General features: G+C 39.4%; 1 protein-coding gene across 1 annotated transcript in view; it reads left to right on the top strand.

Moving 5' to 3' along the window:
* CA8 (carbonic anhydrase 8) overlaps window positions 1-16264 on the top strand; it is an 88561-nt gene that overhangs the window by 50956 nt on the left and 21341 nt on the right. Inside the window, exons 5-7 of the mRNA XM_058528753.1 lie at window positions 1699-1761; window positions 3833-3881; window positions 5250-5362. Coding sequence (XP_058384736.1) covers window positions 1699-1761; window positions 3833-3881; window positions 5250-5362 — 225 coding nt within the window. The remainder of the gene's footprint in view (window positions 1-1698; window positions 1762-3832; window positions 3882-5249; window positions 5363-16264) is intronic.

Genomic DNA, 16264 nt, shown 5'->3' with positions numbered 1-16264 from the left:
AATTTGGCGAAGAAGGAAAGGAACGAGATGGAACAATAACTGGAGTTTGTTGCAAGATATAAAATTTTGCCCAGAAAGTAAAGAATCTTACAGATAGAAGGAGCCAGTAATAGTTACTAAGTGCTACTATATGTAAAAACTGTATTTCATACTGTATGGCATTCTGAGTAAGAATAATAATGGGTGATATTAATTGAATTACGATGCCCCATGCCCTGTTCTAAGTTCTTTGTTTGATTTAGTCTTATCTTCAGCTCTATCACTTTTATCCTCCCCACTGTATAGTTGAGGAAGCTGAAGGACACAGAAGTTAAGTAAACTTGCTCAAGGCTAAAAAGTCACAATCAGAACTCAGGCAGCTAATGCAAATGACCTTGCTCCTGAACCACTGCGTTATGCGGGTTTACAACAAACGTTCAGATGTGGACTCTTCAAAGACTGATAATCTGACAGGAGGTGTGTGAAATGAAAACAGGCACCAGCTGTCAGCGTAGGCATTCAAATGCTATATCATGGTTAAACCAATAAAACAGAGACGGCCGTGTCCCCTGAAGATCGGATGAGGGCTTCTGCCTAAAGGTCCAGGCTTTTGCACTCATGAGTAATTTGGCTGAGGCATTTTTTTTTTTTTTTTTGACTTAGAGCATTCATTTTCTGTTTTTAGAGCCTATCTAGGGAATTGCAACCACTTGGAACATAGTTAAAGTCTTGATTATTTTGAACTGACTGGCCGATCTTAGATGATGTAAGTTTCTTGTCTCTGTTCTTTCCTCTTTGGTGCCCTTTCTCCTAGTGGATTTCACAAGTGGTTCGCTTGGAGAGAAACAGAGAAGGTGAACATGTTGACAGCTATTCTAGCTCCTTATTGGTCGTAATCCAAAAATTTATGTGGAAGAGAAAAAGTGAATGATAACAAATAATTGTTTATCCGAGGTTATAAATTAGCTCTGCTATTACTGTCCTCCATTATCATGGACCATCGAAACTTGGTTGAAAAGTAGAAATCAGAATACACTTAGGATTTTTAAAGTTAAAGTCAAGAATACTTAATATCAGATTTTTTTAAAGTCTCAAATTCTTTGGAGCTTTTTATACACTAAAAGTATGTAATGATATATAATGTTTTAAAATAGAAAGCTGTGAACAGCATATTCTGATTTGTTTAAGAATAAAAAAGTGATATTGTCCAGTGGGAATCAAGAAATGTCCTGATTTTGGTGACTTTAACATATGAAATCACTTACTCACTTTTCTGAGTTAATAAAACTTTTTCAAAATTGATAAAATCTTTGTAACATCTTTGTAACAGTAATCTAGAAATACCGAAGGTAAAAATGGACGAGTTTGGGCTTGTGATGAATAATTTTAATTCAGAAATATCCTTGAAATGTTTATATTGCAATATTATATCATTTGATATCTACAGCACAGTGGGTGATACCTGTACACAGCAAGAATGAATTTAGAATGGATTTTGGAAATGTCCAAGAGCATATCTAATCCTTTATTGTACTAGCTTCTATTACAACTTTAATTGTGGTTAGTAGATGTTGACTTGGTTATTAATAAAAAGGTCATTTAATTATTCCCCAAGAAAGACATTCAGGTGGACTTAAGCCTTGCTTCTGTTAGTTATTTTGAGTAAAAGCTAAGCATTTAAAAATTTTGTGGTTATGGATTATGCTTGACATATTTCAGATAGGAAAAGAACATGCAGGCCTGAAGGCTGTGACTGAAATCCTCCAGGATATTCAGTATAAGGTAAGTCATTATTTAAAAGAAAATGCAAATACTGGTTGTGAAAGAGGTCCCCAGGACCACCCTCAGGCTCGATGATTCACTAAAAGGACTCACAGAAAAGCTGTTATTCTCATGGTTGTGGTTTATTACAGCAGAAGGATACAGATGATCAAAAATCAGCAGAGTGAAAAGATGTGTGGGGCAAAGTCCAGGACAAACCAGGCACAAGCTTCCAGGTGTTCTGTCCAAGTGGAGACCCTTGGAGATGCACCTAATTCTCCCAGCAATGTGTCACAGCATGTGCGAAGTGTTACCAGCCAGGGAAGCTTGCTCAAGCCTTGGTGTCCAGGGATTTTATTAGGGGTCAGTCATGCAAGCGTGTAATGCCTGTGTGACCGACCTCAGCTACTTTGCTTCCAGCCCTCCCACTCCACCCTGAGCAACACCAGGCATTCACTATCAGTCACATTGTCAGGATAAACTTTATCTGGTCAAACTTATACAGCATGGCCTAAGGCCATGGGCATAAAAACACAGGCGTTCACTGTAAATATGGCGTGGTTCAAGGGCTCAGAGATTATTTGCCAGGAGCCAGCCAAGGGCCAGTCTTGAAGACAGGTCTTTTTTTGGAATATCTCGGATTAAGCAACCCAGGCCTGCTGAGTTAACCCTGTCCACCCATTGGTTATAGGAAAATGTGTAAATGAAACAAAAATTGTGGCAACCATACTTCAAAGTATTTATGTAAAAACAAAAAAAGACAAGTACACGTAAGCCGTAAGATAATATATCCCAGAGAAGGTGGTTTAGATTGCTCTGACCCTGTAGTGATTTGGCCCAGCATTGCTGGGAAGCTAGATTCTGTTATAAACAGTATAAGCCTTTTATGCTCACACTGAGTCAGTTGAATCTGAGTGACCTTGGTGGGGGAGTGGTTTAATCCTGTATGGCTATTGGAGATACAGCACAGGGATCCAGAGACCCAAGGCCAATCCTAAAATCAATCTGGGAATGAGGTCTGATTAGCTCTATACTAGCACAGGCCCAGGGCATCTTGAACCAGGTAAGAACCTCTATTGGAGATCTCCTGAGCAGGCTCAGAATGAATGCAGCTACCGAGGGAAAGCACAAGCTAGTCGGAGAAGCTGGTAGAAAGGGGGCGAGGATACATTTTGACTGACATTTGTCCAATATGGGTCAAGAAATTTTGCTTTCTTTCTTCAGCTACTAGGATATCAGTCATTATGGAATATAGGAGGATGGCGAGAGGCAAGAAAGCTGGATTCTTTAATGTGTCAAATGGTCCCTAAAAGTAAGAAAGAGACTTCGAGATTATGCATTAACTTTCCCCGTTATGTCTGTGTTAGTAGCGTAATCTTATGAAAGACATAGCACTGCCATGCCAGGTCTGTCTGCCTCTAAGGCCAGAGCAATTTAAAGGGCACTATTTAAAATAGTGATCTTAAATGTGAATTGTTGAATAATGGCACAAATATTTTATTGAAATTTAAATCTAGCTTTGATAAAAGTTGATTGACATTGAATGTTTACATCCTAGTGTCAGACCTTCATCTCTGGAGGAGAAGAGCATCTAGAATAGATCCTAGAGCTGAGTTACCAAGTCCAAATGGGACCAAACAAGAATTTGGGAGCCAGGTTGTAATGCCAAGAAGTTAAGAGCTGAGATCAAAGCAGCAGGAGGAAAGTCATTGCAAAAGAATCTCCTAAGCCAGGGTTCCAGCGTTTTACCTCAAGGCCCAAGTCTCTGGTATGGCTGTGCTAGGAGCAGGAAAAGTAGCTGACGTGGGACAAAACGGACACTAGACAGACAGTTGTAACTTTCACACCAGAATTATAGGGAAACTGAACTGTGGTAGTGAAGAAAATAGCCATAGACATAGAGCAGGAGTATCTTGTCGGAACCAGCCACTGGTACTCCAATGAGAAGACAGAATGAGATACCTACAGATCTGTGGGGTCCAATGATGCCTTTCAGAAAAGACTTCAACCTGGATTTTCAGTGCTAGTAAATTTTTTATTCTCAAATTTAGAAATTTTATATTAACATGGAATAAATTTTTTTCTTTTTCAGGGGAAGTCCAAAACCATACCCTGCTTTAATCCTAACACTTTATTACCAGGTAAGAATTCATCTGATTACGTAAGGTGAATTTTAATTGTGTGGCTATGACTGCATTGTTTCCCTCCAAGTATAGATAACTATATATTATTAGTTAATAAAGTTTCTTTACAATTTGTTTTCTCTGTAGTAGGTTCCAGTTTCAGATTGCTCTAAACATGAGAGTAAACTTTTTAAAATAATAGACACTTTGCCACTGGTTCCATTAATCCATGAAGAATTTTCTTTGGATTTTCATTTGTAAAAATTGCTACCTCTGTGTCAAGCACTAGCGTAATAACATAACCTTGATATACTTCTCAGATTGTCAGTGAAGTTCTTTTTAATCTCTAGAGTGATTATATCTAATTTTATGAGGTAACCTCTTTACAATGATACTATTATTTAGCTGTTATTCTAATTGTTTAGCTATGTTTGATCAGGTAAGAATTGTGTATAAATTACTCAGAATAGAATTTGTAGTTAAAGGTTTTGTGCAAAATTTTGGTCTTCACATTTCTTTGCCTAAAGTATATGAAATTTCTTAGTGTTTCAAACAAAACCAAATAGGTGAATGCATTGAATCTTCTACTTTCTACATTTAATTGCTCTACAACAAACCAGTTTTTGCCATATGTTGAATATTTACCCATCATATTTAGTCATGAATTCCTCTAATACAGGGCTAAAAGATTTCATAGGAATGATTTCTTTTGTCCTATCATAATATGATTTTAATATTTTGCTGTTGAAGAAGCAATATAAAGGTAGCCAGAACAGAATGGTTAAACACACAGACTTTGAAGCCAGACTGCTTTTGTTTGAATCCTGGCTCGGCCAGTTATTAGTTGAATGACCTTGGGCAAATTATGTAACCCTCTATGGTTCAGTTTCCCCATCTGAAAAATGGGGCTAATAATGGTACCTATCTCATTGGTTTGTTGTGAGAGTTAAGTGAGTTAAGGTAAAATGCTTAGAATAGTGCCTTGTATGTAGTAAGCATTCGATAAATATTAGCTGTAATCAATCAGGTAAATCCTCCAATAAAGTAAAAAGAAAACCATGGATACATGTCTCCTAAAGTGACTAAACTTGAAATATATATATATATATAAAGTTTATATAGCCATATTTGGATATGTACAGTATATGTAATCCGTTGATAGAAATCACTATAAATGATAGAAAAAGAATTCATCATGTTTTCCATTGATTATTTTCTCCATGATGATTAGTTTAAGAATACATATGTGAAGGTTCTAGTTTAAAAATGGCATCAGTTTGAGAAGTGTTATTTGGACAGTTTATAATTTTGAAAATTATTGTTGGAGTCTTGGAAGTTATTATTAATTAACTTGCCTTTTTGCGACCCGTCCGTGTGGCTGCACAGATCCTCTGCTGCGTGATTACTGGGTGTATGAAGGCTCTCTCACTATTCCACCTTGCAGTGAAGGAGTTACCTGGATATTGTTCCGATACCCTTTAACTATATCCCAGCTACAGGTGAGTGCGTACTTTAAATCTTTCAGTGTGAAGTTCTGAGTTAAAGGTTAAATGTTGTTTCTGTAAAAAGGAAGTGTCTGTTTTATGTTTCAGCTCCCTTTCGGTCAGTCACATCTTTGCTGATGAAAGTTAAATGTCTCGACTGGTGAAAGCAATTGAAAGGTCAAGAATGAACAGAACCCGGCTATCATTTATGATCTGTATTTTCAAAGTCAGTTTTTATAGAGTAAATAGAAGTCACTGAAATAGTCAGACTTTTGATTAGTCTGGTTATTCCTTTATGTGGGTTTTCCCAGGCATGGAGAGGGGGGAAGTCTTGGAAGCAGAGTGACAATGCTGGTTATTTCTGTAAGTCACACATGGGCTTTGTAATCATTCTTCCTTGGCTTGCACAGGAAAATTCTGTGTGCAGAGAGGTGAGGGAGCTAGAAAGAATGCCCTGGAAAGTTCTGGATTGTTCTCTAGCCCCACTTTTGTTCACCACCCTCCCACCTTGGGCTCTGTGTAGGTGCTCTAAGTGCTAATGCGCAGTGGGTGGGGGCACCAAGGTGAATTGTCACTGGGGTGTTAGCTGGTGGAACAGGAGGCAACATTGCTATAAGGTGTTTAAACAATGATGTTGATATTATTGCAAAAGAGGTGCTTTAAATGTCTCCTCTCCTCCAGGTACCAAAGGGATGTGTTCTGGAAGGCTGTGTTTTCTCTTTATGATCAACCTCAAAAGGCCTGGGCCATACTCTAAATAAACCAAGTTTCCTTTAGTAATGTTTACAAATTTTTATTGTATCCCCTATTGTTTTATAAGAAGTTCAAGTTTACTAACTACTCAGTAAAGCCTTCTTTTGTTTGCCCTCAAATCTTTAAAATCCCTTTTTCAACCTTTAACAGTTTCTTCTTATTTCTCTTTTTCTAAGGATTAATTTTAAAAGTTCCCCATTCAGCTTCTCCATCCTTTTATTATTTTATAAACTTTGATCACCCCACCTTTGGGCCTTCATGTTTTTAATATGACAAATCGTAATTCCTTTATTTATTCATTCATCTATTTGTTCTTACAAGAAACTATTCCTGCATGCCAACTGGGCACAGAGGATACGGACATTAAAACACAGTCTTTACCCTCAAAAAGTTCACTGTAGAGTTGGGGAGGCAGAACGATTATACAGACAGTTATGTTAACTGTAGTAAGTAAGACACTGTGGGAACACGTGGGAAAGAAACCCAAGCCAGACTGGGAGGTCCAGGGAATCATTCCTGAAAAATATTAGGAGTTAGTCTGGTAAAGGAGCAGGAGGAAATTAGAAATTTGAGTCTAATGTTAAGAATAGAGGTTTGGACTAATGGTATATAGATTTGGGATTTAACAGCAAAGATGGTAGCTGCTGTAACAGATAAACCTCAAAATTCCAGTGGTTTATCACAGTAGAAATTTATTTCTTACATAAAATCCAACATGTGTTTCTGATTCACAGCGAAGGCTTTTCTCTGTGCAGTCATTCAGGGGACCAGGTTGAAAGATGCTCTGCCGTCTTCAATGCCTCACTGCCAAGGTTGCCCCAGGTGTGGGCATATAGCCAGCAGAAAGGGGAAGACTGTGAAGGATCTCGAGTGGGGTTTTTTAAGGGCCAGTCCTGGAGATGGTGAACATACTTATGCTTGCTTCCTCTTGGCTAGAACTCAGTCACATGGCCATACCTGACTGCAGGAGAGGCTGGGAAGTGCATTCTAGCTTTATGTTCAAGAAGAAGAAGAAATGGATTCGAGATCAGATCAGCTCAAGTTGAGGAGGAGACAAGGGAGCCCAGCTGAGTGCAAAACCTCAGCATAGGGAGAGGAGATGACATCATGCAGGGAACTAAGAAGGACTTGTCCAAGGGGCTTGAGGAGAGCCAAGAGTGAGTGATGTCCTGGGATCCAGAACAGAAGAGAGTATTTCCAAAATGTGGAGGAGGGAGGTTAATAGTGACAAATGCTACAGAGACTTTAAGTAGGATGAGTGCTGCCCACCTAGGCGGCAAATAACTGCACCTTATGAAAATGGGCCCAGATGCCCACTGTTGGGTCTACACCCTTCACTTGTTTTCCTTGGCTGTGTGTGTTCACTGCTTGATCCTAGTATCTCCTCTGTCGCTAATTTTTGGCTTCCCTTCTCCAGGACCATTCCTCTACCATCCCTTCCATTATGCTGCTTCTGGTTGCTCCAGGCAAACACTCTATCTAGCCCATCCAGCGAGTTTTTCTTGAGGCTCCTACCATGGAGAAAGGTTGCATTTCTTTTCAGATTTGTTTCATCATTGCAAACAAGATGCATGAATAAGGACTATAATTGCCAATTAAGTCATTATTAACTGAAGTAAGAAGTTTCTATAGAATGTTGAGCTGAAAGGAGAATGAGACCAAGCATAAATACAGACCATAGACTGTCTTTCAAGAAATTATATGGAAAAGGCAAGGAGGGATTTAGGGACAAGAGTTAGAGAATAGCAAAGTGTTTTATGTTTTTTAAATTCAGATTTTGGAGACAATAGAAGCTTTGTAGGCGTAGAGGAAGGAGCCAGAGAGTAGAACAATCAGTCTCATGATATAGTGACTGCTGTTATCATTCCCAGTTTTTAGATGAGGAGACTAAGGCTTATGGGGATTAAGAAACCTTTGCCTGCATCACACGGGTAGTAAGGGTAGATTTGGGGATCCAGCTCAGTTCTGTGTCATATCAGTGCTGAGTGCTTAACCACTGGCCCCTTTCAACTCTTGCCCTTTTCAACAGTACAATTCTTTGAGACCCTCTTTCTATATGAGACCTTGTCAAGAAAATCTTTTTTTTTTTTATTGGTTTATAACATTGTAAAAATTTCAGGTGTACATCATTGTACTTCTATTTCTGCATGGACTACATCATGTTCACCACCAAAATACTAATTACAACCCATCACCACACACATGTACCGAATTATCCCTTTCACCCTCCTCCCTCCCCCCTTCCCCTCTGGTAACCACCAATCCAATCTCTGTCCCTATGTGTTTGTTTATTGTTGTTATTATCTACTACTTAATGAAGGAAATCTTAATAGTATTAGAGAAAGTTTCTACCTTTTCATCCACGTTTCGTGTCCCCAGTTGGAGGATTTTGGTTTCTGTCAGACAGTTAGAAACACAAACCAAGACCTTCAAAGGCTGAGGCCCGTTGTACAGAGTTAGGATCATTGGCATAAAAGGAGGAGCCGAATGACACAAACAGATGCCAAAGAAGAGAGATGCACAAAGAAGAGGAGAGTAGAGAAGATGGGAGGACACCGTCCCCTGGGACGTTCTCCTGAGGGTAACCTTTGCTTTATAAGAAAACCCTTCTAAGCTGGTGGGGTCCTGTGGGACTTAGTACCCTCCATTTGCCATCTGGTTACTCCAGGTCACTTCTCCCGCTGACGCCATGTTTCTGAAGCAGGGAAGAAGTTCTAGGATTAGCAGGCGGGCACGTGAAGGCCATGCTTGCTGTTGGCCGCCCCATCCTGGTCACACTGTGAGAGACTGCAACCTGAGCTGTCCTGAGCTGGGTGGTACAGTTGCTATTGTTCTGTGAATGACATGTGTATAAAAGATCAAACAGCCCTCTGCATTTACTTTTCCTACAGTGTGATTCTAGGACGATGATACACACTGTCTTATTGTTGCTGCAAGTAGCACAAAATCTTAGATGACTAAGTTTCAAAGCACTGAGGCTTAATGTACACTATGTTTTGTGATACTGGGGATGCATTCAGTGGCCTTTACATGTCTATGATCCTATTAATACAAGCAATTAACTGATATAATAAGTTAATACACATCGTAGTCCTGTCTCCCTTTATCCTTGTCACAGGCAGGTGTTAGAATGTGGAATTGCTCCTTTGAGACTGATGTGGATGATTTATTCATTAATTCATGCATTTATTTATTTATTTATTTTTGTGAGGAAGATCAGCCCTGAGCTAACATCCATGCTAATCCTCCTCTTTTTTTTTTTTTTTTTTTTTGCTGAGGAAGACCAGCTCTGAGCTAACATCTATTGCCAGTCCTCCTCCTTTTTTCCCCCAAAGCCCCAGTAGATAGTTGTATGTCATAGTTGCACATCCTTCTAGTTGCTGTATGTGGGACGTGGCCTCAGCGTGGCTGGAGAGGCGGTGTGTCGGTGCGCGCCCGGGATCCTAACCCAGGCCACCGGCAGGTGAGTGCATGCACTCAACCACTAAGCCACGGGGCCAGCCCCTTATTCGTGCATTTATTGATTCATTTGGTAATTATTTGACATTTTCTATGTTCCAGGCACTGTAGTAGGCACTGAAAGTGGAGGGCCGATAAGACCTGGTTCTATCCTCAAGGAATTCATCATCTAGGGGGAAAGGCAAATATGTTCACATTTAAAAAACAATAATTTCATGTGAACGGTGCCATGGTATGACGTGAAGATGGTCTTGTGGTGTCAAATAAGAAAGGTGCCTGGATGAGATTTAGCCATCTGGTAGACCTTCTCCAGGCCAGGTAGTGGGGGTGTGTGGCATGGGTGTTAGTGGGCACTGCCAACAGGGGAAGAAGTGTCTGCAGAGGCAAGAGCACAGTGCCTTGAGGATGTACACTGTTATTGTAAAGGGCCAGTGGCATGAGCTGAGATTGGAGCGGGCCTAGCCTTCCTCAGAGAGCCTTGATGTTGTGCTGCGGAGAGTGGACTTTCTCCTGAAGGCAGCAAGGAATCCCTGGAATGTTGTGAGAAAGAGAGACATGGCCAAATTTGAATTTGAGAAACATCTCTGTAGCTACAGTGTGAAGATGCAGATCTGAGTTAGGATTGTAGTTGAAAAGAAGTGAAATGAAAGGAAGAGAATGATTGTAGAAATAATAGAGAAGTAGAATCAGTAGAATTTGGTGACTGATGACATAGGAAGGACTTCAGGGAGGAAGTCCTTGAGTTTTGGCTTGGGTGACTGGTGAGCGTAAGATGTTGCCCTTCACCATAATAGGGAATAAAAAAGGAAGAGCAGGCTTTATGGAGAGTATTGTGAGTTTATGGTTATAAATATTGAGAGTTTGAGATGCCTTTGATACATCCAAGAAAGGTCAATAATATATCGGTGGGGATTGATGCCATAAGTGTAGAAGAGGAGATCCTTCAGGGAGAGAAAAGAAGTGATGCAGAGAACTGGGGAGTGGCAGCTGATAAGGGACGTGCATTGGAAGAATCGTCCCCAGGAAATGATTTAAGAAGTGGGAACATCACATCAGGAGGTTGATGTGAAGTCTGGAAGCCAAGGGAGGTGTGGTCTGCAAGAAGGAGGGAGTAGAGACATGAAAAGTGTCAGATTATGCACACCCATTAAGTTAAGGACTAAAACGTATTAATTGGATTTAGCCACAAGGAGAGGTCTCAGACTTGGAGGTGAAGTAGAAGCTGAGGGTCTATAGTCACATTTGTTCAGTTGTTCAATACCCCGTGAACTTTGTTTAGGGGTAATTTTCTAAAAATAGATAAAACCTTTCAGTGAAAAATAACATTTTTCTCTAAAACCACAAAATTTCTATTTATTAAAAGTCAGGATTAACCTTGTTGAGCCACAAAAAGAACATTCTCAATTCCACTTAGTATTCCCTTAAGGATTCCCTTGCAGGCATGGCATTGTGAATGTTCATGCCGAACTGTATTGTGAATGTTTTGTAAATGCGAGCTATAATGTTTCTCTACCATGTTGATCAGTATGTCATGCTAAAATCCAGAGACAAATCATCATGTCTTTGTGTCTTGCTGGTTTCAAAGGGAACCTTGCTTTGTATTGTCCCTCCGAGTAAGGCCATGACAAAGTCTGACCCTCACTCACTAAGTCATGCTCCTCGATTATGGAGAAATAAGCCGTATCTTCCTAATGGGGAGCCAAAGCCAAAGGAATGTGTATTGGAAGGAATATCCCCAACTGCTCTTGAAAATAGATGACTTTCCAGTTAGCTATAGCTTTTCAAGAAGAAAGATTTAGATGCTATTAGCCCAAAACTCCATTAGAACATCTGTTCTGAGGGCAACAGTTTTAAAATGTACACACATGCTCACACACATACATGTATATTAAAACACAATTTAGAGTGATTTAGAAAGAAATTGTAGTCTTAGGAGAGTATAAATCAAGCTGTCCTTGACTTGAATGTTTCACTGTTGCTGCTCATACGATTTCAGAGAAAGTTGAGCAAAAATAAAAAAGGTCCAGAGAGGGCAGTAAAAATGAGAGAAACCAAAGGGAGAGGATGTACTTCTAGAATCTAGACCAAGAAAAATCGAGAAGCCTTGTATTATTGTGCTTAAAGAGGAACAGAGAAAGGTGGGGGTTTGATATATAAAATAACAAAAGGAATAGTGAGTGGCAGGCAGAGTCTCTACATAGCTGATTATACTGAGAAATATGAGACTTTGTATTGAAGAAAAAATGTTTCCTCTTATATCATAGGGTTAACATATATAATTAAGTTGCTGGGTATTATTATGGAAACAATTGGTAACTTGAAATACATCATCTGCCGCGGGATAATAATGTCTGCACTAGCAACATTAAATAAAAAGCTCTAAATCATAATGCTTTCCTAGGAAATGCACGGCAGCTCCATTCGAGGAAGAGTAGGCTTCTGCTGAAGTGTAGTGTTGACAGTTATGCCTATCGTGGAACATTTACATCTTCCTGAGTACTGAGCATTCTAGAATATGGAACTGGAAGCCCCTGCTTAGTTGAATTGTTCATATTATTCCTAGTTAGCATACCATATGCTAGGAGAAAACAAACCCACAATTGGATGGATTTGAATGAGTGTAATTTTCTTTTTTTTAATGATCTATAACCAGTAAATTACTTTAAGATAAACAGTGGTCTAAGCATTAGGAAGCAGAAGTAAAAAAACCTTTTTTCAGCTATATTGTTATATTTGGAAATGAGATTCTAAGAACAGAATAAAAATACCAAATTTCATCAAATCTGACAAGAGAAATTGTAAGACACATTCTAATTTCACAGAAACTTTAAAATGTGAACAATACTCAGAATTGATAAAATGTGGTATTTTGATATAATGGCATATGTACAAATGTGTGCACACACACAGAAATGATTGATTGTTAAGTTTTACTCTCCTTTTCCCTGTTTTTTTCCCCCTTCTTTTTCTGCATTTTCCCCTTACTTATCTTTTTCTATTTCTTAACTTACCTACTTTCTCAAATTAGATGTATCTTTGTTTTTTCTTTTCTCTTTCAACTTCAAGTAACACCAGTGAAACAAAGGAATATGAATGTGTTTGTTTTTCACTCTGTGGATGTGTCTGTTAGAACTTGGAAAACCATTTTTAATCTTCTGTTCTTCTCTGCTTTGCCTCGTCTTCATCCTTCTCCGTTCCATGTGTCCTATGGATAGAAAAGCCCCGACAGCCCGAGGTAGGGCCTGGCGTGTGCTTGGGCTTTGGGGGCTGGGAGCACATCTGGTCCTGGCAGCCGAGGCGGTCTGACGACGTCCAGGACTCAGCTGCAGGCCTTTCTTGTCTTCATGCTCCACATGGGATTTGAGGGGCTTTTGACCCTAATGACCAAGTTGTTGCAAGGCCACAGCATGGTCATGTTTGAAAATGATTTTAAGTGATTTGGAACATTTGTTGTAAATTTTCTTCTGTATCTGTGATTCTCAAACTTGAGTGTGCGACAGAATCCCCTGAGGGTTTGTTAAAACACCGATTGCTGGGGCCCACCCCAGAGTTGCTGATTCAGCAGGTCTGGGGTAGCAACTTCTTCCAGGAAGCACACTGTGAGAACCAGTGTTTCTTATCTACCTGCATTTATCTCCGTGTATAGCTTAGATGAGCACTCTAACACCAGAATACTGTTTCTGAAGGGCGGCACTAAACCAGCCCTGTCCAGGGGAAACACGATGCGAGCCAAATATGTAAGGTTAGATTTTCTAGTAGCCACAGTAAAAAAGTCAAAATAAAAGGTGAAATTAGTTCAAGTAGTATATTTTAACACAATATACCCAAAATATCATTTTAACATGTAATCAATTTGAAACATCATGGGTGAGATTTTTTACATTCTTATTTTCATACCAAGTCTGACCTTCGGTGTGTGTTCTGCACTGCTGGTGCATCTCAGTTCAGGCTAGCCACATTTCAACTGCTCAGTGGCCACAGGGGTCTGGTGGCTATTATATTGGACAGTGTAACTCGAGGATTTTCTCTCTCTCCTGGGAGACTCTTTCTTTCCTTTCTTAAAATGTGTTATTTTTAGGCTATTGTGGGAAATTTTGTATGTATTTCCTCAGTGTCTTCTATGACAGAGAGCACTTCCCTGTGGTCAGGAGCTCTGTAATCTGTAATTCTCTTGTAAGTTTTGGTATGTGTGGCTCATCAGTGACCATCGTAGAGTGATGATGAGAAGACTAGCAGAGACCAGGGCTGGGGATTGGAATAAGAGGAAGGTTTACATCAGTGTTACTGGGAAGAGGATGTTCTCCTCTCCAAGCTCTTTCTCAAAAAATTAGAAAGATCAGATTAAGGAGTCAGTGACAGAATGAGGATTGGTTTATGGATAAGAAGTCAGTAAGAGAGCAATGATTTTAGAAAGAAAGTTAGATAATGGGGTAGAAGAAAATGAAACAAAAACAACAAGGTTGCAGTACATTAAAGGTAGATATATATATATATATATATATATATATACTCTCACTATATGTACATATGTATGGACTGTTTAAGTATAACTTGTTTTTGACTCTTTTATTTGATTGCTACTATAAGGAATTGTATTACTCTAATTCATATATTGTCATTGCTTGATGATAAAAGAAAATGAGAACACCAATTTTTATGTGTTTTCTTTTTTAACACAATGACTCACAAGATGTACGTCAAAATAAGTCTATTAGAGGATTGCATAGGAGCTTGGGAACTCCTAAAATTAATAAGTGACAAACCTCCAACCCTGGAAATTAGCCTTTTAAATGCACTCATAAAGAAAGCAGTTTTAAAGCTGAACTTGGAGTGAATGATCTGGTTCATGAGTCAGTGAAGGTTGAAATAAATGTCTTAGAACAACTGGAGTGCAACCTGGGTCCAGAGAACGGTGGCTGTTCAACTCTGCTACCTTTGGAAGATGAGGATTTGTCTCTCAAGTGTTGGATCTCTCTCCTATCTCTCTCTTTTAAGTTGGTTACAAACAAATACCATATTTAAGCTGAGTAGCATTAAAAATCGATGAAATCGTACGTGCCGATATGTGTGATAGAGTCTCTGTACTGCCCTGACATTTGAATTTGTTGAATACTTTTATCCTGAAATATTATTCTGTTCATTTCTCACTATCTCTCCTTTCAGTGTGGGATAACGCAGTGTGCACTTAAAACCATTTGAAGTGACTAAAGTGTTTTGAGGGGTGGTTACTTCAGAAAAATTGGCATTTCAGAAAGACGTGTTTTTTCCCGCAATCTCTGTTGATGTTTGAAGTCTTCAAAGTGTTGCTATGATCAGAGAAAAACATTTCTTGTGAAATAATTTCCTCCAAGAATGCAGTGATTTGAGACTGGCTGGCTGTTGATTTAGATCATCTCTTCTAGAAGAAGCTGTTTTCACAGAATCTGCTTGAGGCTGAAGCCTGAGGCTTGAAAGGTTTATCTTCAGTTCAGAATATGTAAATATAAAATTAACCTAGCTTTAAAATAAGCTTCAAAATCAATAAAAAATGGAGTATTTCTTAAAATATGTTTAGGCAGTAAAGTTTTTTTTTTTTTTGGTGAGGAAGATCAGTACTGAGCTAATCTCTGCCAATCCTCCTCTTTTTTTGCTGAAGAAGACTGGCCCTGGGCTAACGTCCGTGCCCATCTTCCTTCATTTTATACGGGACGCTGTCACAGCATGGCTTGCCAAGCGGTGCGTTGGTGCACGCCCGGGATCTGAACCGGCGAACCCCGGGCCGCCGCAGCAGAGCGCATGTGCTTAACCGCCTGCGCCACCGGGCAGCCCCTAGGCAATAAAGTTTCTAGTCCTCATTGCTCCTCAGTGACCCTGTCCATGGTTTATAGATTCTGGTTGCAGCTGTTACATATGATAACGTGTAAAGTGAATGCAAGGAGAGGTGACTTTCTATTTTTTCAGTCCATTGGTTTATTATTTCCAGTCTATTTTTTGCATATAAAATTGTAGCTAAATATTTATCTCAAAATGCTAAAGGTTTGACTTCAAAAGAAGTTGCGCAGGTATTTATTAAACACTGCTTATGTGCTTGGAACTATGTTGGAAGATTTTCTTAAATTATGTTATTATTATACCATCCTTGCAAATACTGTTATTTCATCTCCATGTACACATGTGGAAACTGAGGCTTAGAGAGGTCATTTGCAGCTTGGGCAGCAGAGTCAGGATGCGAACTGGCCTTCTGATGCTGAGCCTCTGCCTTCACCTTCATATTCTTTTTTTTTGAAAAACCATAGGATCCTCGGACTGACCAGCTGCCTTTCCACTCCATGCTTGGGGAAAACTAAGTGAAAATACATTCCACAAATAATTGCAGGGAGTTCTCATGCAGTCTTGGCTCTAGAAATTTTCCAGATGTAGCAAGCAATAGGTGGTACCCATATTCCCACTCTAAGAGTCTGAAAAGTTCTACTGAGAAACTGTTATGTAGATTAAACAGCTAATTGCTTATCTGACTGGCATGTCTGTATAAATACAGCATGTAGTTATTATAAAAAAAGACAGGACAGTCACAGTCGGGTCAGACTTATCCCATTTAAGGAAATCAGGTGGTATTTGGAGACATGGAAAAATGAAACATCAGCAGTCAGATTTCTAACCTGGGTGCTAATCTAACAAGCCATTTTATTTTCCCCCGGCTCTGTTTCCCAACATGTATATGAGTGG

Source organism: Diceros bicornis, chromosome 33, assembly GCF_020826845.1.
Source record: "Diceros bicornis minor isolate mBicDic1 chromosome 33, mDicBic1.mat.cur, whole genome shotgun sequence".
NCBI lineage: Eukaryota > Metazoa > Chordata > Mammalia > Perissodactyla > Rhinocerotidae > Diceros > Diceros bicornis.
This window is presented reverse-complemented; position numbering and strand designations above follow the sequence as displayed.